The sequence below is a fragment of the Ambystoma mexicanum genome, chromosome 5q (genome assembly GCF_040938575.1).
Source record: "Ambystoma mexicanum isolate Mex_15411 chromosome 5q, UKY_AmexF1_1, whole genome shotgun sequence".
In the NCBI taxonomy this organism is placed as follows: domain Eukaryota; kingdom Metazoa; phylum Chordata; class Amphibia; order Caudata; family Ambystomatidae; genus Ambystoma; species Ambystoma mexicanum.
The window spans coordinates 780,881,281-780,906,561 of record NC_090933.1 but is presented as its reverse complement, the minus strand read 5'-3'; the positions used below and the strand labels follow the sequence as shown (position 1 = coordinate 780,906,561).

Genomic DNA, 25,281 nt, shown 5'->3' with positions numbered 1-25,281 from the left:
ACGTTTCAAGGAGAATAACCACAGTTGCATGTCCGTAACTGTATACTTCATCAGTCCATGCTGAGTGCTAATAGTTGCATGTTAAATTCTTCAAACCGATTCCTCAGTAACCCAATTCTCTGATATTGACTTGCCATAACTTTATTAATTTGTTAGTACAATAACCACTAACAAATACATTGTGCATCTTTTATTTTGCAGTAATTTCCGAAGATAGTACAACTGCCTGCATTGAGCCTTATGAAGAGGTGCAAACGTCCTGCCCTGACCTTTGTGAGCCACAGGACTCGATGGGAAAGTCTGTCAAGCATCCCCAAAGCAGGGAGCTGCCAAGTATCCCTCCAAGAACCAACATGGAACCCATACTTCCTGCAAGTGCTGATCTTTGCCTCGGCACTGAAGGACCATACGAAGTGTTGAAGGACAGCACGTCGCAAGAGAATATCATCGAAGACTGCCTGTACGAAACAGTCAACGAAATGAAGGAGAGCGCGGTCGCAGTGCCAACAGAGAGCAGCAAGAATCTAGGGGCTGCACCCATAGTGCAGGATTTACAGAGCAACGACCGGAGTCCTGAATGTAGGTTTGAGTCCGCGGAATATGCCTCTGTTGATCGGAATCGAAAGAGTCAACAGGGTGTCAGTGCAGAGAGAGCCTATATCTATTCACTGGACAAGGAAGAGGAAGCACCACCTCCGGTCCCAGAGAAACTCCTCGACGAGAATGAGAATGTGCATGGAAAGGATGCGGAACAGAATCAGGACACGCAAGAGGAATCGGAAGGAGCCAGTAGACCCAGTAAGGTAAGCACTCTGTGTTGCAGAGGATGTGAGGCGCTGTCTTCAGGTAACCATCAAATCTGACTTTCCTAATTGATTGTGAAGATCTACCATGCATGCATTCCGGCCCCCAGACAACCGAAATGTATTGCATATAAATGCTTTAACCAATGCATTTTAGCCACTTTGTCATCCTCAGATTATCATTCAAGAGGTAGGCTATGAGCTTGCTTTGCTGAAGTGCTCAAGTTGCACTGCAGAGCATATGTTTTGGGTGGGGAGGGGCTGGTAGCGGGTGGGATTGGCTAATTAGCATGACCATGGGCTGTCAATGGGTGGGTAAATTCACCTGCACTTCTCACCCCCTTGGCACTTCTCCCCTCCCTTCTTCCCCGCACTTGTACGATCTGAATGACACAAGGCCTAGTAAGAGCATTGTCATCTTTTTGTCCCCCACCCCCTTGTCGTGTTGCGCCTAGAAACACTTGTCTGCAGGCACGTTATAAATGACTTATATCATAAATTTCCAAACACCCACAAGCTGTGTGTCCCTCCTTAGATTCCATCTCCCTAGCAGCTGTACTCTAATGCAATCATTGTGCCTTTATAAGTGGCGCTAAATAACCACCTAATAGCCAAAACTAAGAAGTGCCATCCACAAGAATATAGATGTGATTCAACCGGTGGGTAACCTTTTTTTTTATTTTGTTATCTCTGTGGCTTTGACTATTCCTATTTAGTTGTCCCCTTTTACATTGTTCCCTCACGGGTTCACTTATATACTCTCTCTGGTGTCATTTCAAAACACTTTTTTAAAACATTTGTTTTTTATCCCTCTCATTACGCCAAGCTGTTACGCCAAGCTGTCCTAAGAGCAGGAAGGTCCACTCTTTTCTGCCCTTACTTGTTTACATATGCAAAGGTCGCAACAACCCTGCGCCTTCTCAACTGCTGCTACTTTTCCTCTTTGTATACTCTTACTATAAATCTCTCCCACCGCCAATTATCGCCCCATCCTCCCCCACTGCCACTCTGTGAAGAACCTACATTACTCTTCCTTTTCACCTCATACAGGCGGAGGAGCTGGAGTCCATCAAAATGGCTGCCTTTCTTCGAGCCAATGACCTCGTGATTCCTCATATGTGCCCAATAAGGACTATTGGCTCATAAAAACATGTAGTTGAGGCAATTTATTGGGGATTAAGTACCAAGACCGTGTCATTGTATCATCCACGTGGTCGTACATAATGCATACATGTGACAATGAGGCCTGTTTTGGGATTTACTTGTGACACTAGAGAGCCGAGAGAATGAACACCGATGTATTCTGTGGGTGGCATTGTTTCAGCGTGTAGCGTAGTGCACGTGCTCTTTTCTGTTCAATATTGAACGTATAAACCACAACATTTACAGTTTCTGCATTTTTAATGCTTTCAAACAAGATTCAAACAGATTGTTCTAATAAAGCAGACCCCTTCATACCCATGCCTTCTCACGGCTCCCTAGAATTACAAATCATTTTGCATTTGCGTTATGGGCTAAATTTATGTTGGTCTTCGATATGCCCTTTTTAGCTTTGGCTGGACGGTGGCGCATCAGAGGGAGGAACTGGTGGTTCACATACTGCATACACACATTCCATGATGTGTGTATACTTCAGCGTGCAAAGTTAGGGCACTACAAAAGGATTCGCACGTGTTGGGTTAATAATTGGTTTCTGGTCTAGTAACAGCCTACCCGATGATTGTAATGTGTTTAATATAACTTCTGGTTGGCATTTGTAACTGCAATATACCTTTTTTTGTTTTTTTGTTTTTTAGAGGAACAGTTCACTGTCCTACAAGTCTTTTAAGGATGAGCCGAGTCTTGAGGAGGATGATGTAAGTTCTTCTGTAATACGGTCTCCGGAAACGATGTAACTATGCTACTATGCTTTCATTGTTTTAAACAAAAATGTAATTTACTGCAGGGTGTGATCTTTTCCTTCATTGTTTTGAACCAGAGACGCTGTTATAAAGATGTAGTGGTATTCTGATGTCCATTTAAAGTTTAGTGAATGAGGACATTGTTGTTTTTTTTTGTTGTTTTTGTGAGGGGTGGGGGGTTCTTAGTTTATGGTACTGTTTAATGACGCAGATGGAGAAGTTGAATTGTGTGATGTCAAGATGAAAATTAGCAACATTGAAAACCTTTTTGAATAGACATCAGATTAGAAAGGTAAGGGGTCTCCTCCTGGCCAAAAAGGCCCTAGCCAGCAGACCCTGCACTGTTTTCAGTAAGATTTTACAAAAAAAGGGGCATCTAAAGATGGCCTAGATTATTTGGTGAAGATCAGGCATTTGTCTAGGGCTGTCACATGTTGGATTAGCTGCTTGCAGAGGTGAAATAGGGTTATTCTTTGCCAGCTTTATCCCTGTGTCAGTTGAATTGCCCAACACAGTGCTCACCCAACAAACCCCAGAGTGTGGCCTCACTGCACAGAGAGCCCAGCGCCACCTCTTTCAGGGTTTGGAATGGCATCTGCTCCTGTGACTGAAACGTACCAACAGCGTTCCTAGCATGGCCCAAAGGGGGACCCAGGGGTTGTGTGTGTGTTTTTGGGTACGTATGTTTGTTACAGGCTCGTCCTGCTCCCCACGATACCAGTGCTCATCCAGCACCCCCATGCCTCTCACGCATTCCAGGCACTCTGACACAAATAATACACAAGAGACCAGAAGTGGGGTGAAAGCACTGTAATGCTAACACACACCAGTGTTCGGGAGGGCTGCTTTCGGCTCTGCCCCTCCCAAGCCTGGCTCATCCTTATGTACAGTGGAGCAGCTAAACCTTATTCCCCACCCATTAACAGCACGTATCATAATAACAAACAGGTAATTTCACTGAAGATGGGGAATAAAGTACATTTTGTAACAGCAGGTTGTTTCTGCGGGGCAGCCTCTAGCAGCCTTGGGACTTGAGCCAGCAGCGTCATCACTGTGTACATTCTCAGGCGGAGCTGTTATCATGCCCGGCACGCTGAGGCATTACGCATTCCGCAGCTCTGCGATCGCCTGGCTTGGGTGTTCAGCTGTAGGCCAGGCTGTATGCCAATCAGTAGGCCAATCTTCCTGCCTCAGATGTATCTCAAGAAACCAAAAGAAATTGCAGAATCAGAAATGTAGTGTGTGTGTGTACACATACATACATGCTGGGTTCCATTTGCCACCATGTTTTTTGATGAGTTTTTAAATGAAACTGTTTCATAGAAAAAACTCATCAATTTTTTTACCCACATCCTATATTTTTCAATGAGTTATCGATGAATATTTTTCATTAAAAAACAAATTGAAAAAACCTTGGCGGCAAAACGACTGTATATTCTAGAATGCTGTACATCAATGGTATACAGTGATAGGGTACAATACTTTGGATTTATTTTGGAAGATGCAATATTAACGGTACACTGGGAAAGATAAGGACAGTATGGAAACCAAGGGTTATATTCAGGGTATGTAGATTAGGGAGGGAAAGGCGGGTGCCCATCGTGATTCATTTGTTGGTGGATGAACTGGTGGCTCCAGATGAAGCTATTTTCATTTGAGGATCCCACACAATTGACCTTCCTAACTGCTGAAAGTCCCTTAGTCTGCATGAGGGATTTCCCTCCATTGCCAATTTGAGGTATGAGAGAGGAAGCAAAGTGTGTTTGATTTTAATCTCCTCCCTGAAAAGACCCCTAAGTACTAAGACATTTTCTATGCCAATGTTCATTTTTCTGTGTTTCTCTACAGGATGTCACAATAATGATTATACCCACCTATTTTGATTTTCCCGTACATTTTAGCTAGCGCATCGGAAGACTGATCAGTTTTGTGTTTTTATTTTTTACCTCGACAATTAACAATTGAAACTAATTGAGAAGACTGGTGGTCTTGCTCACTCCAGACATGCCTTGTGAGGATGGCCTCCCTAGATTAGTACAGGCCACAACAGCAGTAGCACCAACCTTGCATTGGTGTTTCTATGCAGCAAATGAAAAGCCAAGGCCGAGTTGCATAGCCAGACAAGCCTCACAGTATGATGATTTGAACCCTAAGATCAGGATAAGCTTCCACGACATCAGCATTGACCTCAGGGTGTTAAAACAGGGGTTGGCTCGTAGATGAGGCACAGAACTCATCAACAGAAGCGCAATGAGTGATATACAACAGACCAAACGTTATAGCCCATGTGGAATACTGTGTACTAGCTCCTCATTCCCCAGAGGTAGCTCCTTCCGATGGGGTGATGACGAATATCCAGGCGCTGATGCTAGCTCCTACTCATCAAATCTTTAGTTTGATCCCGTTCTACGGCACACCTCCATGAACACATCAAGAAATAAGAAGAATCCCTTCAAAAAATCATGCATATGGTCAATAGCAGTTCATCTAGACTCAATCTGTCATTGGAACTACAACGAGGATAGAACTCCAACACAAAAATCACACCCTGCAATTGCAAAGCAAAAACATGCTTCTATGATGACCACAGCACTCAACACATTCTAGCACATACAGGGAGTTACCTGCCATCCCAAGGTCTTGAGTACTTGCAGGCACGCAATAAATGCAGTGTCGATAAACAAAGTGTTTACATACTGAAAGCACTAACACACTGTGACACAAAGGCATGCTCCATGCACACATTTGATAATCAAGAGTCACCTGCATGGAAATGCCTTATTCAACACCGACATGCATCCAACCTACAATGAAGAAACATGAAGAGAAACAGTAGTCTTGCTTGCTTCATTGCCCAGGCAAGGAGGCCATGCACCCGCAGCTGCTCCTGTCAGTTCTGGAGCATTGCCACCCTCTCCAGACACACTTGCCATTAGAGGCTATCTGTGCTCATCTGGACGATTTCTACCTATGGCCCAATATGCCTTTGTCAGCATCAATGTGTATGCATTGAGGCAACACAGGGAGAACATAAAGGGTTAATATAACTTTGCGGGGACATGTAAGAAAATTAGGTAATTCGTGCTGTGGAGCATTACGCAAAGGAGCAACGTGCTCTGCAAGGCACTGTGCAGATTGGGCAGCTCTGCATGATGTTTTCGGGACATTTTGTCAGAGGCGTACAGGCTGAGGCGTACACTGAAGCTGATGGAACACCAAGGTATTTTCATCCATGTATGAGATTGGAATGCATTCATTCAGCAGAGCAAATCGGGCTTGATATGTGACGGCCACAAACCTCTAGTCCCTTTAGACTACTAAACACTGGACAGTGTGGAGACAGTTAGGTAGCCCAGGAGGGAAGATAAAGAGATACAACACTGGCCTTTAGGCACTTCCCCTTCAGCATAAGAGAAAACCCAGACAGTTAGGGCAAAACATTTGGTATATACTAACCTGGGGAGTAGGGACAACTGGGTTACGATGGTATGATGAGAGAGAGGGACGGCCCCAAGACCCAGCCTGAAATTGAAATAAAAACCTTTGAACTGTCTCTGGGTGTTGGTGTTTCATGAGCTATCTGCGACAATAGCCATGGTACGTGTTTTGGAAGTATGTGTTTATTATTCATATTGTAGTTCAGTGTATTGCAATAGTCACTTCTAAAAGACTATGGAATGGGGCTCTGTAGATCCTGGGGACCGCTGTGAGCTACACAATGCTGGCCCCTGAAGCAGTATAAACAAGATCCCTAGGGCATCCACCCAAATCCTAGCCTCACTTCACACAGCTGATTGGAATACATCAACTCCCAGTGGTATGAGACGCAGTATGTGTTCAGGGGATATTAAAGTAGCTGGATTGAGAAGTCAAGTTTGCAATGCAGTCCTTCGCATCATTGATGCCTCCCCCACAAAAGGGTAATTCCCGGACACCCTCAAGACTGGTCTCATACGACCTCTTTTGAATAAAACGACCGTAGACGCAGCTGACCTGGCCAACTACCGGCCATGATTGAACAACTACACTCCATGACTGTCAGTCAGGGTTCTGCCCAAAGTTTAGCATCAGGATAGCCTCCATCCAGGTGGTACTTGATGCCCTCCAAATTATGCATACGGGTGACTCATGCCTCCTCGTTCTCCTTGACCTCTCAGCTGCAGTAGACCCCATTGACCACAACATCCTCGTGTCCCTCCTCGCTGCCCAGATTGGATTCTCTGGCACGGTCCCAAATTGGTTTACCTCCTACCTCTCAGGCAGACACCGGGCTGTCCAGACGAACACATTGCATTCTAACCATCTCCCAGTCTCCTGCGGAATCACCCAAGGCTCCATCCTCTCACTAATCCTTTTTAAATGTTACATGGAGCCTGTGGGCACACTCCTCAATGATCCCATTATAGACATCCATCAATAGGCGGATGATACTCTGTTGTACATGAGAGTAAAAAGCCCACAGGACATCATTCGCCTCAGCGAGTACCCAGCCATCATCCAGTCCTGGATGTCGACTGCCTAACTCAAATTTAACCTACCCAAGACCGAATTTGTCCTCATTACTACTCCCGTTAAACAACAGATTGTCCAACAGTGGCTCAATAACATGACAAGAATTTGATCCGCAACTATCGGATTCAGCAAAATCCTTAAGCTTCACCATTTACAGCAGCCTGTCCTTTCAGAAACATTAGCCAAGAAGGCATAAATTGCCTTGCTCCGGATCCTTGCCCTTCGTAAAATCAAACCCTTCATCTTACTGCATCACTTCGGGACCTTGGTGCTGGCCCTTGTAGCCTTGCACATCAGTGATGCTAAAGCCCTCCTGAAGGGGCTCCTAGTGGCTCCTCTAAAAGCAGTCCACCACACTGCAGCACGTCTGAATCACTCCCATCCTAGACTTACTACATGACTTCCTCGCCAGGCCAGGACTGGTTCAAAACTGCATGTATCCTCTACAAAGCAATTAAATCTTGAGGGGAACCCAGAATTTCGCTGTGTAGTGATATCCCTACCCTTTTCTTGAAGAGGTTAAACTAAGAATTCAAAAGGTAGTTGTATAGTGCAACTGTTCAACTGTGAAATACAATTTTACTCCAAAAAGTATAACAATTTATTTAGAAATGAGTAGGTTAAAAAACAAAAATCACATCATGTTCAATTGTAAAGTGCATACACAATAAACACTATTTAAAACAATAGTCTTGTGACAACGAAATCCTTACTAATAGGACAATACACTGTTATTATGTTCCATTGTGATCATCTAGCATTAGAGAAATTACTAGTCTTTCTGCTTCTACCAAACTTTGTTTTTGTATATAGTTCTAGTTCGGCTAGTGCTAGAACTTTGAAATCAACATGTTTCTGTTCTGAGCGTTGATGGGGAACGTTCATCAGGAGATGGGTCACTTGGACTATAATTACAATAAAAAACCGTAGCTTCTTCCTTTAGTGAAGACTTTTTTCGGGTTGAACTGTTGACAAAACATAAAAGATAGGATAAGCTTAAATTGCTTATTTTCCTAATAACAATATGAAGTTTGTAAAGGCTGGGGGCAGGCATATAAATTACCTGTTCCAGCAGGTGGATGCAGTCCTTCAATCAGATAAGGTTGTACTCTGAGGTATCATCCTTAAATGGATCTATGTAGTTTAGGAATCCAATCTGTAAAATACTTATTGAATTCAGTCGGGATTGTGTTTTCTAAAGTACGAGCTCTCTCTCATTTACTTTCTCTCTATTGGCTTTATAAAGCTTACCATGCTGTTTTCTTAAACACAGACAAGTCTGTCTCGGGTATGGCTTTAAAGGGTTGTCTTTATTTAATTTTGTGTGTTTGCTTAGTGTCCTAGCAGGATCTATGGGTGCCTATTTGGAAATAGTCTATTATTCCTCTACAAAGCAACCAGGAGTAGCACACCAGTGTACCTGGCAGCACACGTTCCTCACAGAGCAAATCGACCGACCAGCTTGAATCACAACGCGCCGGCAAATAGCGGGCACACTAACAATCCTTCTCTTGTCATGCTTCCACCCTTTGGAACTCAACCCCGATATCGTCTCGGAATGCCCCTGCAATTCTCCAGTTTTGCAAATCTCTCAAAACTTGGCTTGTTCAACAACACCTGACCAAGGACTAATCCCAATGGATGTGCAGACCGACGCACAGACTGTAGCGCGCTACTGTTAAGATGCAGCCCACACCCTGTGCAGTGCTCCGGTGCTCTCAAGCTAGTTCTATGCTTTACACAATAAAATAATCTTAAAATAAAAAGAAACACCTCTGGACCAAAACAAGTTTTCGGGAGCCCTAAAAAGTCCCAGAGTGAGTGTCTGAGCTACAACTCTGACCTAGAGAGACAGAGAAAGGGACAGACTCAGGACAACGTTCCTAAGTGGAGAACCAAGTGGAAGATCCTGTCATTTGTTGTTTTGATCCAAACCTAGCCACTGTTATTTAGTCATCCCTCCTTTCGTTTCAACTGCACAGACGCACTCCCACCCCTCTCTTTGCCCTTACTCTTCACCCATAAGAACTGTGATAATTAAATGAGAGAAATAAGAAAGAATATATTTTGTCATCTGTTAATCCCTTTGCCCTTTCAGTATGGTGTAGTATTTGAAAATTGTGGTGGGATGTGGGCATGATGAAAGAGTGCCATCACTCGGTAGGGGGGGCATCAGTTATTATGTGTACAGAGAGTATTCTACTTGATATTCTGCAATAATTCCTGGTCCTCCTTTTCTGCTTGACTGACCCATGGGGCTTATTTTATGGTAATACTCTGGTTTACCGTTCGACCATTCCATGGCACGGGCCCCCTCTTTTTGTGCTTTCATGATTCCTCCACTAACTCCCATCTAATAGTACCCCACTCGAAGGCATTGCCCCAATTCAGCTTTCCTCCTGCATTTCAGAATACCTTGCTCACTGCTACACCTCCACTAATAGGCATTGGTGTCCGCATTAAATAACATTCATCAGCAATCTGTCTCAGCCTGTTCTCTGGCCCTCTGCCCAAGTGTCAAGACTGGCTTGTCGAGCATTTAATGGTGGGCATGGATCCTCCTGTCTACGGTGTGGCATTAAACATTATTTAAACAACCTCCCCTTTAATATAGTGCGCAATGAACACTTTCAAAATGTGAACAATATTTACATCTCATTAATAAATGTTGCTGATGCCATTGGTGTTCATAAAGCACACACTGGTAACATTGACTCCACAGACAATAAAAAGTCCAGGAGTTTCAATATCCATAGCCCTAAAACAGAAGTCCAATGTTTGCTTCCCTCATATGCCTTTGTAACTCACATGATGAACATTTTTCCAGTATCTGTTGTTTGAACAGACGAATCGCAACTCCCAGGCAGATCCGCTGTACAGTGACCACCGTTGGTGGCCTCATGTAGGCCTACCCTGATGGCGGAAATGCCTGGTACCCTCCATTGCACTTTACATTTCCAAGCTGCCTGCAGATGCACAAAGTGTTTTTATACTAACCAGTAAACTGCAGAAGAAACGCATCACTGGAGGAAGTATGCTATAAGTATGCTATACGTCTCTGCTTTTGGGCAAGAACCTTCTGCAGTATGATGCTAAACATGTTATTGTTCCAACCTCTCTACTACTTAGACCAACTACTCCCTGAAAGTTATGGCTCCTGGCCAACGCTGGGCTTGGGGCACACCACAAATTTCAATGTAGGGACCCAACCATCTGAACACAAATGATCTAACATTCTTTAGCAAGCTGGTTCCAATAAGACTGCATAAACCTCATCTTCTACCACCTGCCCCCTCGACTGTTCTTATAAAAACCACCCCATCGCTAGTGTTCATACAACCCAACTTCCCCCACATCTCTTCTCTCCAATTGAGGGCCACTGCACAGTTATAGTTTTGTCAATTCATTGCAGTCTCTCTTGTACCACTGCCTTTTGACACATTATGTTGATGCCCGCGACCCAATTTTTCAAACTTTTCACGTGCCCACTCTGTGTTTTCTACAGCTGTGTGACTGGTGACATTCACATTTATGTCTTGCACAGTTAGTAACTGGGATTCCACCTCTCTGCTAACATGGTACTCCGGTTATAATAGCTATAACTCCCTTAAGGGGGTGCTTAGCCAGGTGCAAACAGTTCCGGGGTGAATTAAACACCATGATTACTACCAAGGAACGCCCCCTGTCTCAGAGGTTATTGCTTAAATAAAGTCTTACTTAAACCATGTCTGGTCTCAATGCTTTTTATTGCTCCGGTTTTGCTTATCAGTTGATTACAAATCTATAGTTGTAGTAAGAGGTTATTGTTGAGATGGATCTCTAGAATCTAGCCCGCTGGACAGATTTTAGGAGGCCAACCTAGTTATAGTGAACAGGGAACTCTTAGAGGTTTGCCAAAAATCCAATCAAGGTACCAATCAAGAGCAGTCAAGGCTTTTTTCTTGGTAGAGTGAGAGTGGGGTCAGAGGCCCTCAATGAGCCCAGAGAGTATGGCACATAATAATTCAATTTAGACAGTAAGTATATAATAGATTATTGTTATAGTGTGTTCAGAAGGCCTACAATAAATAACAGGTAGAATTATCGTACAACACACTCATACAAATATATACAATCATCACAGTACAAATATGCATTAAAGGAACTTATTCAGCAAGTGGGTAAGTAAATGCAATAAATGATGGAACCAGGTCACTAGTTAATTCCCTGATTCAAGCAGTCCAACCCCTAAGAAGAATGCGGCTTTGTGCTCAAAAGTCACAGGAGCCACAATGTTTCTCCCCTGAAGTGAGTCTTTTCAGGTAAGTAGCAATTCACTTGTGTTGGTGATAGTTCTTCAACAATTTTATTAGAGGTAAGTTAATGTTTTCTTATAAAATTTAGGTTACTCTACCCAGTTTTGACAGCCAAAAGGTGAGTGGAATAGAATGTAGGAGACAAAGGGATGTATTCCCAATGTTATCGTATAGAGGATGGGGGAGACAGATAAATTGCGTTTACTTGCACGCCTGATGTTGTCTTAATGGATCATCTCAGGGTCGCTGGGGGCCTCATTCATCATCTGTTGGTTTTGGTGAGGGGTGCTCAGGAGTTGAGTTCGAGGATTCTTCTGGTTGGGTGCAGCTGCAAGATGCAACCTCTGTCAATGAAGAAATGCAAGAAACACTGATGCAGACCTCTTCAGGACACATCACAGGTTGGAGTAAGGCGAGTTCCTGCGTCAGTGTTGGCACACACACGTGTTGACAGGTATCATTCCAGTCGCAGTCACAGAAGCGGCTCCACGACAGGATCCCTTGATACTGTGAGGCTGAAAATCAGAGAGAAGACGACTTGTTGCACAAGCTGGTGACCACCAAATTTCCAGGCTTGAACGTGGAACGGCGACACTTCTGGCGAGGTAGCCCATGAGAGAGCTTGGCAGTCCACCGGACAGTCCAGGGACACTTCTGAAGGCTCAGTAGGGTCAGATCCTCCAGAAGGTGTTGAGACTAATTGGTCCCACAATTCCAAGGGCTGAAGAACTGCTCAGTGTCTTAGATCAGTTAGTCAAACATGACTTCACCGGGCCAGACACAGGAAGGGATGCTGGGCCACTTCAAGAGTCATCTTCGGATATTCAGCAGACTGTTCTTCTTTGAGGGATTCTTGGTTCCAGTGATGATTTGAAGAAATGGCTATAGAGGTCCAAGCTGGAAACAAGTCCAAGCCCACCAATGGTAAGGAACTGCAACATTCAAACAGCCAGTAGTTGTCCAATCAGCAACAACTACTGGTTTCACATTTGCCGCACACCTATACTTTCTGGCTACACTAGACAGTTGCACCCCCTTCCTGGGTCACACATACACAAAGGCATCACTAGCCCGTGAAAGCAAAAGATTTCCCGGGCAAGTGCATGACCTTATAAAGAAGTTCCTCACTTGGCGAGGCAGGAACAAGGCCAAACAACAATCTGGCCAAAGAAGCAAGCGAAAATCTTGTTGCATTACCATTTTAGGGAACTAGCCACGTTTAGTAGCTATACGCAGTAAACGCGAATGGGCATACTAAAAATAATGTAAAACATGTATCTGCTGCTTCAAGCTTGTCTTTAGGCGCATATAAAAGTAACCTGAAATTCTATGTGTAAAAAGCCTAGGGTGACTCAAAAGTATCCTCATTGCACTGCACAGTAATGTTAAAAAGTACGAGAATTCAAAAAAAGTTTCCCAGTACTGATAGTCTGAAGGACTGACCATAACAATGAGCAATAGGCAAGGGAAGGGAAGTGAAGGCGAAGACTATACTTCACTTCAAAAAGTCAGAACAGGTTAAAAAAAGGTGCAAAAAGAATTGCGGGTTCATAGGAACTATGGAAGGAAATTTGCAAAAATAAAATCTTTCCTAACAGCTATGAACTGCTTAGCAAAACAAATATTCCTCTGGTCACTCTACACAGGCAGAAAAAGAGAAAGAACATGAAAAGCTCATAACGGCTGGTTAGGACATGGAGTGCCAAAAATCCCCCATTTTAGCCCCCATCAAAAATGCAATTCACACGAAGACAATATCAGAGAGGCGAAAGTGAAATGCAAAGGCAAAACTGGAAGTGAAGGCACGCTGTTGAAAAGAGTTGGAAATAGGTAACACGTTTAACGACGATTCTGGATGTGGATGGGCTGTGGCTTTAATAAAGATAAATGCAGAGATACGATAGACTTTATATTTTCAGATGATAAATGGACAAATCACTTCCTACCTGTAAATAATAAAGATATATTCATTCCTGGTCTGACCCACCTCATCACGGTGCCGTTTTGCAGCATTCCTTGTGGCCTTTTTATACCACGCTCCACCCCCCTAAAAATCATAAACATTTAATCTCGTACTCTGCCCCCCAAACCCTTAAAAATATAATGTGTCAAAACCACCAAATGATGTGATACGGCCGTGGTGAGGTGGACAAGGTACTGTTCTCTCAATTTCTCCTTAAGCACACAGTGATCGTTTACACAACCTAGCCCACTACATTATTTTTGTGTTGGTGCTAGATGCAACAACCAGCCAAAAATTTTAAATGGGTCCAGGTCCAGGTGGACTTCCTACAGATCCTTTTAAAGATAGAGCACCTCTTTGGGCATCACTGATACCAGATTTATTTTGTGAGAGCATTTTTCATACCCCAACTGATGCCGGATAATTGAGCAAAGGGGATAGTAATCCCCATAAACAAAAAAGGGAACAGAGCTAGCCATGCCTGCTACTGATGAATTGCTCTTAATTGGTTTATCTGTAAGGATTATGGGGAAGGGATAAGCATAGGCACCACGAGTCTAACCAAGTGAATGCTCCCGGAATCGCAGCATGGTTTGTGGGTCAATCCAGGAATGGTTGGTATTACTACTGCAATGCGCATTCCCACCACTGCGCATCCATAAATGGCCATTTTTTTAAAACTGCTTTTCACTGCACATGTGAGGCGATGGTTTAAGTTAATAATAAATGGGGTTGGGGGCATGCCGTGAAATAGAGTAAAACAAAAAGGTCGACATTTTGGGATGCGCAGTAAAAAACGCACATTGATGACGTAGATCAGTTATAGTAGAGCATTGTTTGCGTTTACAATTGCTCATTGAAATATGCACAGTTCCAGCGGACGATGGCTACGTGTAGCCTCCCTAGACCCTAGCACTGCATTCAGTCTAGTTACCAGAGAGAACATCTGGCAGATAATGAAAGGAAGCTTTCCTCAACATCTGACATCCCTATACTACAGAACAAACCAACGCCTATATTGCAGTATGCCGATGATGCCATGCCGATAGCCAGTACTCTCCTTTTCCTTAAGGTCTTGTTGGCGCATGAAAGTAAGAAAACTCAAAATAATCACACAAATCAGCCGATATTTCTTTTGAAGCATGTAAGTGCAGAAAAATGGTGATCTACTATGAAGATAAAACAATTGCAAGAGTCACAGACCTAAGACTTATATTTATTAATTATTTGTATTTATTTATTATTTGTAGATATTATGTATGTTTTCATTATGATTCCAACTTCTCGCTCTTTTCCATTGGAACCGCCAACCCTTCCTGTCTGTTCTATTACCTCCTACCCTTCATTCCGCACGTCTCTAAAATCTTCTCTTCCACTGACCCCCCTAGCTTCCTTTTTCCCTCTCTCACTACTGACTCTACCTCTTCCACTCCTCCACCCCCTCCCTCACTTAGCCTCTCTCCTTCAGCACCCTTCCTATCAATATTTGTAAATTGTTCCTTGTTCTGTTCTCTGGTTCAGATTCAATTTGTCATGCATTGCTTATTGTATTATGCTTGTTCCGCTTGTTAAGCGCTTTGGATTAAAGCGCTATATAAATAAAAATAAATACAAAATACAAGACTATTTAGGAGTTAGGCTTTCAGGACTGGCCAACTGGACCAAGCATAAAGTGAAAGTTCTGGCTCGAGCTGCACAAGTAAATGGGGCCTGAGCCTTAATATTAAAGGCAGAAATGTAAAATGCCAACAGCTATTAGACTGAAAATCATAGGAATAAAATTCTGAGTAGTATCTGGGGTGACTAATCTCGTAATCAGTTTAGCAGACTAGATGCTTCTTTTCTGAAAAAAACAATGGAACATTTATTTACCTGTAATCGGGCATGGCCCAGATCGATAGATTGTTTATCATCAATGTTTGTTGGAATTATAAAGAAAACATACATAATATCTACAAAATGAACACTCCTACAAAGTGAATAAGAAAGAAAATTACAATAATGTATCAAAAAACAATAATTGTTGCAAATGTTAGTAAAAATGAAACCGCTAAAATATGTGGTCTTCTTACAGAAAGTGCCTGGCTTACATATCTATACAAATTCCAGATTAACGTAATTTCTTGCAATAAAAGGCAATGCAAAAGGTTGCCCTAAATTAATAAAAATACAAGTGCAGGAATAATCATTTTCCTTCGTATGTGTATATAGGCAGAGCAAAAGAATAGAAAATGGCCAATGGGTTTGAACTCGTGGGCACGGTATTCACAACATTGGTCAAAGTTTTCTGTCCCGGTTTGGTTTCCTCACAACCATATTAATTGGTAAATAATTATTTTTCAGGTGTACCAAATTAAATTGGTGAGGAATTGACCTGGACCATTTAAGATAAGGTTACAAAATCTTTGAGGGTACGATCAACAAATGTGCTTTTTAGATGGTTTTAGAAGTTCTAAAGATTTTTCATCTGAAAGTTTCTCAAGCAAAACTATTTTTGCTCTTGCCGGACTATATATCTGCATTTTCTGGATTCTCAAACCATTGGGAAGCATTAATTGAACTAAGACTCTTTTTAATTTGTTAAAGCCATGCTATTTTGTTTGCTCCACCATATCTCAAAACATCCACCATACTTTTCTAAGAGACAGTACCCAAATGGCCAAAAAGTGAAGAGTCGTGGCAACAATAAATAGAATGTATTTTGTTTTTTGCATTATTTGTAATTTTGCTCAGATACCATAACCCAGATCGCAGCCCCACAAAGAGCAATCACACAAACTCTAGCTTTAAAAACAATCATAATTGCAGGTGGCTGCACTTTGAGATAACTGCCAAAATGAAAAATACCTGCTTTCACTTGAGTCAGTCTAATAGATTGTTTATCAGTTTGCCCCCCCTCACTCTTAAAGGATAATCGTAAACCCCAATTGTCAAAACTTGGATCTCTCCCTAACCAACAACCATTAAGAAACAAACTGGTGATTCTTTCCCTATAACCATAAATGATGATTTATTTGCATTTATCTTTCATTTCGTCGTACAAATGGCAGAATTCTCTCAATTTCTGAAGAGACATAGCGATCCTTGAAAAAAGGACAGCATCATCTGCATATGTCAATAGGCGTATTCTTCCTGTACCAAGGCAACGAAGGTCATGGGTAAACTGCACCAGTATATTCTATAAAGCATTTGTATGCAAGTTTTCAAAAATTGGAGCTAATACACATTTCTGGTGCAAATATTTATAAATTCTAAAGGAGTTTGAATATCTACCTCCCACGTCATATCTTGCCACTGACTACGTTTCTGTATGGATTATCATTCTAAGTTTAAGAAAACCTTTTGAAATACCTACTGTGGCAAGCCAGAAGGGGGACTAGGACCAGAGGGCGGCATGAAAACATAGTTTTATTTAAATGAAAAGGAAACCCCTCACTGACCCTACCTTTAAAAGGGAGTTCCCTTCGTAACAAACGTTAAAGAAGGTGCTTGTCGATAGTCCAAGAAATAAAATAGTCTTTGGTCCAAACCTATTCAATAAACTGGCACTAGTACTTGGACAAATGTAAAAGAAGAATAGGTGGTGTGCCCTGCACTCTGGGTTTTTCAGCACAATCTCTCTCGGGCTTCCCAGTAATCCCTTGTGGGTCAGGATTCAATAATTATCAGCTAATAACAGTTTTCCTCAAACAATTATTGGCAGTCTATAAAGGTTCATCAAATGTTTACCCAAAGTTCTCACAAAAGGTCTCAAGTCCCACATTTCTTTAGGTGGGGATATTTCCCTGATTCCTCTCTAGCACTTTGGTTGATCTCTCCACACTTTGATCAAATGTTGGGTACTTCTGTGCTCCCCTGGTATCTCTTGTCACTTTGCTTATTGGGCCCCTTGGGCTCCTTTGAGTTCCTCTGACCCAGTGTTTTACTTATCTCTTTGGGTACATGTGACTCCTCTTTCCAGCTGACTCGCTTCTCTCATGGGTCCCTGTGAACTTTCTGGAGGTTCCTGTGACCTCTCTCTTCTTCTGGCTCTTGGTTCTTGTGGATCCCTAAGAACCTTCTGGAGGTATCTGTCTCCCCTTCTGGCTCTTAGTTCCCGTGGTTCCCTGTGACCCTTCTGGAGGTTTCTGTTTCTCAAATATTTCGGACTCCCGCAACCCTTCTCCTCATTTCATGCTGCCTCTCTTCTCAGGTCCCTGTGATCCTCGTATGGTATTAGGGTAATTCCCCACTCGTTCTTTCCTCTCCTCTCCCCTCCTCCCTCCAAACTGTGCAACCCGCGTACCTGCTCTGTAGTAGTGTTTGCTCCAATTAGGCTCTGTCTCTTCAGCAGCAGTAGCGCTCTGCACGGTTTGCCACTCTTCCGGACTGGACACTAGCGGTTTTCGCATTCCACTCCTCTTGCACTGGGTGGCTTCTCAGATTGAGAGCGGAGCCCCCAGTCCTCCCATCATCCCTGGATTCAGCATCTGTTTGCAAGCTCCATGTCCTGTACCTGGTTGTGCCCCCAGTAACGGCTAGTGTTGCGCGGTCTCTGGCTCTCAGGCGCTGGACGCGGCTTTGCTAAGCAGGAGGCATCTTCTTCAGGAATCTGCTTCATTCCATGTTACAGCCGGCTCTGCCCCTCATCAACATTCTCATGTCGGAGGCTCGCCTCAGCGTTGGGTTTCTCCTTCTCCATTCAAGGGTTGCTGGCCGTTTATTCTCACTCCAAGATTCAAAATGGGCAGAGTGTTCACCACCGGCTGTCAAGCCTGTGGAGAGTCCAGCACTACATTAAGCCAAACACATAGAGGTAATATCAGTGTTAATTTGAGTCCAACACATAGTTGTGGTATCAGTCTGTCATACTCCCATATAGGCAGATAGTACTTAAGTATAGGGAGTGCCCCATGGGAATGGGAGCCACTCCCAGTGATGTCCCACTTTCCCAGACCAGTAAGAAGGGTATTGCTTAGCGGGCTCACCTCCCTAGCCTCAAAGGGGGTGGCTCCCCTTAGGGCAGAATGGACGAATTTCCCAGATTCATAACCCTACTTAAGGATATTATGGACTGTAACCAAGCATGGTCCACTCAGTCAAAGGATGTATAAAGATTCATAAAGGTTGAGCATAAAGTTTAATCTTTCAGGGCTTTGTATTTTGACATTAGCAGTAATTTGAGTGTCTGATTGATAGGTTTCAGAGGTGGTCTGGGGACTAATTGCATATCTATAAGCATTTTGGTTGGTGTGATCTAATCTTTGAGGAACCACTTGCTAGTGAAAGAGGTCAACATGATTTGGTTGAAGATTTGGCTACTTCTTTGTATATTGGTGCAGCTGTCAGTGGGTCATTTCCCATGAGCAATAGAGTATTTACCCCTATAATTAACTAATATTCTTTCTTCCAGTCATGTGTTCCACTGTATTTGTTGGGACTCTCAGCAGTTCCTCAATAAATGCCAGTGACTTTATTCTGGATTAGGTACTATGATTTAAACCATTATTCTTTTCTAGACTGTTTGTATTGATGTGTTTTTAGTTGTCACATGTGAATTATTTTACATATCTGTTATATGAAGGTCCTCGATTTTAGGTTATTTTTTACCAAGCTCAGCGCATGTATGCTTACACCCACCCTTTACATTATTCAGCTTATCAGGTCCATCACCTGTGTTCTTTTTTTAATGACAGGATCTTAGTTTGTACCTACTGTAAAAAGACAGCACGCTCTACAGTGTATATCAGAGCCTGATTGCCTAAAATATTGTCGGCCTTAAATTATAGCGCACAGTTTTCGCTTATGGGTTACAACACCTCCTGAACATTCTGGTGTTCTGCTGCCTGAATCCAAAGCAGAACATGCACTGATTCTGCCTGTTTGCCAGTGTGTGTGTGTTTGAGGGTGGTTCCCTCTGCGGTGTGTGGCGGTTCAGGAGGAGAACACAGTCTCTGGTGATTTCATTTTACTGAATTCTTTATTAAAGAAAAGAAGAAATGCCTAACTTTCCCTATACTATGAGGCTTCACTATCCAACAAAATTAGCTACGGTGCTAGTCAGTCAGTGAAAAATCTGAAATGAATCCGTCCACTGTCCAAAATAATCCTATTTGACCTACCAATAACTAAGGGCAGGAGAATGACTCCCTTCTCCTGATGTGTTTGCTGCTTGCGAACTTCAATTCAATAGGTTATCTTCAAATAGCCTCTTGTGACTATTTTTATCAATTCACACAGTTCGTTAAATGCTTTCTGGTCTTTTCCTCTACCATTTCTTGATGTTTATTGTTTTCCGTTCTTTTCTTATCTTCTTCTTGACTTTTCCTACTAATGATACTGTCTCTTTTCCTGTGGTAGTGTTATCCAATATTGCTCATTTTCTCCATTTATATTTTCTTTGTTTCGTGGTCTTCTTTTCTTGGTCTGTCCCGATTGCCCTGGGAATGAACATTCCATTACTTACTCTCCATATCTCTTCTGGACATTAAATTGACATTTTTCTCTTTTTCACTGGGACGAGTAGGAGTCTTCCAATAATGTTGCTCATTAACTTCACTAGCTTTTAATGGTATACTCTTTTTCTCCACACTGGGGCGAGTATGAGCGTTCCAATAATGGTTTGTTGTTCCCCCACCCGGGCATTCAGTCTTCCCTGTTACCTGTGACTGGTAGGGATAACGCCACTGGGTTCTACGTTTCCTCCTAGTCGTCTGTCGGCTTTGTCAAATTGGCCATTGATGTTTCCTGCACACAGTTTCTTTATGCTGCCGTAACTGGGTTATTCTGATTTGCTTGAGTGGTATCACTGTTGTTACCGGGACTGTGGGCCCACTACAGGTTTCTTGTGGTCACACCACCACTCTTCCTCTCGTTTTTCTCCCAGCTTGTGGGACGCTGTATGTCCAACGGTACTTATTCCCTGCTCGTTCTTGTGAGACGCCACTCGTCTCTTTTGGATTCCTGCTCTCTCACGAAATGAGGACGCAGAGGGTCCAGCCTCTGCTTAACGCTGGCATGCAAGTATAGTATTTAAGCTGTGTATTTAGTTAGTACTGTGAGATGGAATTGGGGATGTAGAATGTGGAAGGGTGGAACGTTCTAGGGGAGACAGTTGGAGAGGATCAGAGAGAGTGAAGGGTGGCATCTTTTGTGTGGGGCATGTAATTGTAATTACTTCTGACTTAATGTTATGAATGAATTATATATGAATTATGGTCTATAGTGAGTCCAATACAACTACTTAGGGTGGCTGGATCACATGCCATGCATCGCATCACTTGTTTGTAACATGACCCCCCTCTTTTTTTCAGAGGAACAGCTCGTTGTCTTACAAGTCATTTAAAGATGAGCCGAGTCTTCAAGAGGATGATGTAAGTTCTGCTGTAATACAGAACACTATTCCCTGACAAGCTTTATCCATTTCATTTCTCCTCTCTGGGCTGACATTCCATGACCAGATAACACTGTTTTCTATGCACCTTTAATGACTGAGGACTGTGTTTTGTATAGCAGATTTTAGCGACATAACTTTACAGGTGGACGATGTGAAGTAAATGAATGAATTAGTGTCTGTCCCCTATTGGAAAATGATTAGTAAAACATGAAGCATTCTTTGTATTCCGAATTGCTATTCAATTTGTAAGTCATGAAAAATTTCAAACAAGAACAAGGTCATCTATCTCGTATGGACCATACATGTTTACAGGTGGTTAAGAGGTAAAACCATTTGTAGGTAGTAGTAGTTGAACAAGATAGCTACCAAACAGATACAGAATAAAAATGTATACTGATATTCAACCCGTTCCCTTTTTCTTGTCCCATTACTTCTCTGGGAAAGAAACCATTATCACATTACTTAGGAATAATTCTTGTTCAAGCTGTCACATTAATCATTCTTTTAAATTTAACATACTCTAAATGCTTGTTCCACCATGAAACTTCTCTCATCCACAGTACGGACAATCTAATAAGGCATTCACACCTAAAAATATCATGTACCGAAAACGTTTGACCAGTTTTCGGTTTGTAGTGAGTCATGGGACAATCATTTGCTTCAACATAATCAAGACTGGGGACAGTACCTTCAAATTCCTTGCCATCTGATGTGATGTAGAGCGACTGCATTTTTTTTACATGGCCATTGTGGACCACAATTGAGTCCAACATTAACTAATGTTGTGGAACTTGGGGTTTTCCTTATTGCGTTATCATTAGCTCAAGGTATGCAAGGCCTAGTTTTAACTTGAAGGCACCGCCCATTAACTGGTCTTTTTCTCTCTGAGCCGCTTGAACCCTATGCGTTTTCCTTACTCCGCTCACCTGGGGATGAGGATTTTCCCATAAATCACCACCTCCTCTTTCAACTTTTTTTTTAATGTGACATAGCCAGTCTATTGTCTACCCACATCCAATGAAATCAGATGGAGTAAGGCATCTCTATATTTCTCCAGTCCTTCCTGGTTCCAAAGTCTTAACTAGTAAATGACTGGACCAATGGATGCCAGTGTAGCCGGTGGGGTTTCTTCGAGCTCCAGAAGTAACAGGGCAGAGAGGGTGCTCTTAGGTAACAGAACCAATGTTTTCTAACATACAAATTCACTAGTTGATAGTTTTACCAAATCGGGGTACCTCCACATTTTGTTAAAGTAATGACAGACCATTTCACCTGAGCTACCCATCCCTCTGATTCTTGAAATCGAACCCCTAGATAGTCAAAACGTTTTTGACTTGAACTAATTGGGTTACATTCACCTTTAACACAAGGGTCTCAGATTTCGCGAATCAGAGCTTAAAAACTATTGTCTTCAATTTATCGATATTCCGGTGCATCTCCAGCGCTTTTTCCAACACTTGAGGGGTTGTTGTCAGTTATACAGGATCATCCGCGTAAAATAACATGGGATACCTATCCATAGCCATTTTAGGGCAGTCCTGACACTCCTTAAGCAACCTGTCTATTATCTTTTGTATGTACAGGGTGAATAAAAGAGGTGCCAGGACCCATCCCTGCCTCACCCCCCTTCTTACATCAAAGGCTTCGGTTACCTCCCCTCCTAAACCATAGCAAACCACAGCACTGTTTCTTGAATAGAGGAGCCTAATTATATGAACCAAATGTGCAGGAACTTTGCGTAATGTTAAGTTTCCACATTGTTTCCCTAGAAATTGCATCAAACGCTGTCCTCAAATCGAGCAATACAGTGTACAATTTAATTCGCTTAACAACTGTATATTTATGTATCGGCATATGTAACAGGAAGCAATGACCAATGGCTACTCTGTTCTTTCTGAAAGCGCCTGTAGTTCGCTTATGGCATTACCTCCTACCCACTCTTGTAGATGACTTAATATAGTCTTCCCAAAATATTTACTTGCGCTCTCAATGAGCGATATCGGGCGATAATTGGCTGGGCTATTCCTTCTACCTTTTTTATTTAAGGGAATTATAGTGGCCTTGCGCCAAGATTCAGGGATCCCACCTTTCCTTATGGCTGCATGAAATACCCTACATAACGGTGCCCAAATATCCACCTCATATTGAAACAAATCCACATGTATTAGTTTGGGTCTGGCTGCTTTGCCACCTTTTTGAGATTGAATTGCCCTCTCCACATCTCCTATTGTAATGCACAACCTGTCGTGCTCAAAGGAACAATCTCATTATCTGTCGGACACGGAGGAACTTCTCCCTCCCTACCCCCATACAGGTTCTTAAAATGGAGGCACCACTCTTCTGCTCCTATACAGCAGTTGAGTGTCTGGTCACCTTTCATGTCCTTATTAGTTACGAGTTGCCAAAATAGCACATTATTTTTATTCTCTAAGGCCTCTGACATGCTTCTCTATTTATCTTGTACAAATTAATTTTTTTAACAATGTTATCTTTTTATATTCAGAATAGAGAATTGTAAACCGCGCCATTACTCTCCGGTTAGTGTCTTTCCTGAGGCTCATCCAGGTTAACTGTGAGTGGTTGCTAATCAACCTAAGCTTCCTCCCCATTGGGTAGTATCTTAGGTGTACAATTGACCATTTTACTGCCAAGGCCTCCAATTCTACAGTACCATAGGACTGCTCTCGGGTATAGAGCTCCCTGCTTGTGTAGAAGACAGGATGTTCTACGCCATCATACTCTTGGAAGAGGACTCATCCAAGCTAACTTTAAGGCGTCAGTCTGCAGGAGGAACTCTTTATTAAAATCCGGCATCTTAAAAGCTGGCTCCAGACAGAGGCTGTTTTTTAGGCTGTCGAAACTAGATTGTTCTTCTTTATCCAAAGTTAGTTTCGGGGGCTGAGCATTCCTTAAATTGTCAATAAGTGAGGCAGCCAGGGTCGAGTCATTTGGGATAAACTTCTGTAGTACACAGTTAACCCCGGGAAGGCTCGAAGATCTCTTTTTGTCTTAGGGGTTGGTGTTTGCTGCACCGCATTCACTTTCTCCACCTGAGGTTGGATAAGGCCATTCACTACAAAGTAGCCAAGATATTTCACAGCCTACTGGGCTAAATGACAGTTTCGTGGATTTGCTCTCAACTTCGTTTTTCTGAAAGCACGTGCGATCGAATAAAGGTGGTGTACATGCTCTGGCCATCTGTTATGTGGACCACTATATCGTCTAGATAGGCTGTATAGAAAGCACTGTATGGTTTTAAGACTTTATCCATAAGTCGCTGGAAGGTGGCGGGAGCTGTGCGAAAACCAAAGGGGAAGGACTTTGAATTGGAGCAGACCTTGAGGTGTTGAAAAGGCTGCATTTTCCCTGTCCACTAGATTTAATGGAACATGCCAGTACCCTTTTGTTAGAGTGTCGATATGTATTTAGCTGAATACAACTTTTCGTTTCGACCATCAGCCCGTGGCATGGGGTAATTGTCGAAAATGAAGAACAAATTCAATGTCCTAAAATCTAGACCGAAACACCAGGATTGGTCGGGTTTTGCAACCAGGGCTATAAGGGAGGACCAGGGGTTCTCAGAGGGCTCGATGATATTGGCCTTGAGCATCTCCTCTATCTCCTTCTCAATGATTTTTCTGCTGGCCTCAGGGATTCTTTAGGGTTTTAGGTGGATAGTCTTCCCTGCTGGTGTTTTGGATATAATTGAAGAAACCTTTGACTCTACTGGGTTGCTTCGAAAATACTTTGGGGAATTGTAGGTCAGTAAGATCTTCCTGGTGGGAACGAGGTAACGACAGGGAAATTAATGTATTTTCCATTCCTTTTCTGAGTCGGTAAGGAGTGCTGCCATAGTGACTTTGGTGATCTCGCTAGGGTCCAACAGGTTGGATTTGTGTTTTCTGCCTTCCTTCCAGCTGAGATATTAGGTAATTTAAGGGGCCTTTTTTTCTAGTATATCATAGTGTCCATACTACTTGGCTATCATTTTATTTTCACACGTGGGGAGAACTTGGACTAACTGACCCACAGAAAAAGATGTGGTCACTTCATTTTTGTTATAGACTGCCTTGTGATGTTCTTTGGCTTGGCCTAGGTGGTGGTTCGCAATTTCTCTTATGGCGGCCATATGGGTTTTGAATTTTTGGGCGGTTTGGGAAATTGGTAAAATGGCCTTGGCTCTCTCCTCCCATGTCTCCTTTAGCATATCTCGAGCGTCCCGAGGTTCCCTTCCACAAAGAAGCTCAAAAGGGGAATATCCCAGGAATGCCTGAAGGGGTCTCCTGGACTGCACTTAAAGGACAGGGTTTTATGTTATCCCAATTCCTCCCGTCAGTTTCAGCCAGCTTGTGCAAAATTTGTTTTAACGTATAATTTAAATATTTGACCAACCTATCTGTCTGGGGTTGATAGACTGATGTTCTTAATGTTT

General features: G+C 42.7%; 1 protein-coding gene across 13 annotated transcripts in view; it reads left to right on the top strand.

Annotated features, from left to right (window-relative positions):
• PAG1 (phosphoprotein membrane anchor with glycosphingolipid microdomains 1) overlaps nt 1-25,281 on the top strand; it is an 846,294-nt gene that overhangs the window by 791,121 nt on the left and 29,892 nt on the right. For 12 of the 13 annotated variants that reach the window (XM_069621261.1, XM_069621260.1, XM_069621255.1 and 9 more), the window contains 3 exons: nt 202-803; nt 2,600-2,659; nt 20,767-20,826. In XM_069621261.1, coding sequence (XP_069477362.1) covers nt 202-803; nt 2,600-2,659; nt 20,767-20,826 — 722 coding nt within the window. The remainder of the gene's footprint in view (nt 1-201; nt 804-2,599; nt 2,660-20,766; nt 20,827-25,281) is intronic. The other variant, XM_069621265.1, reaches the window with a different exon arrangement.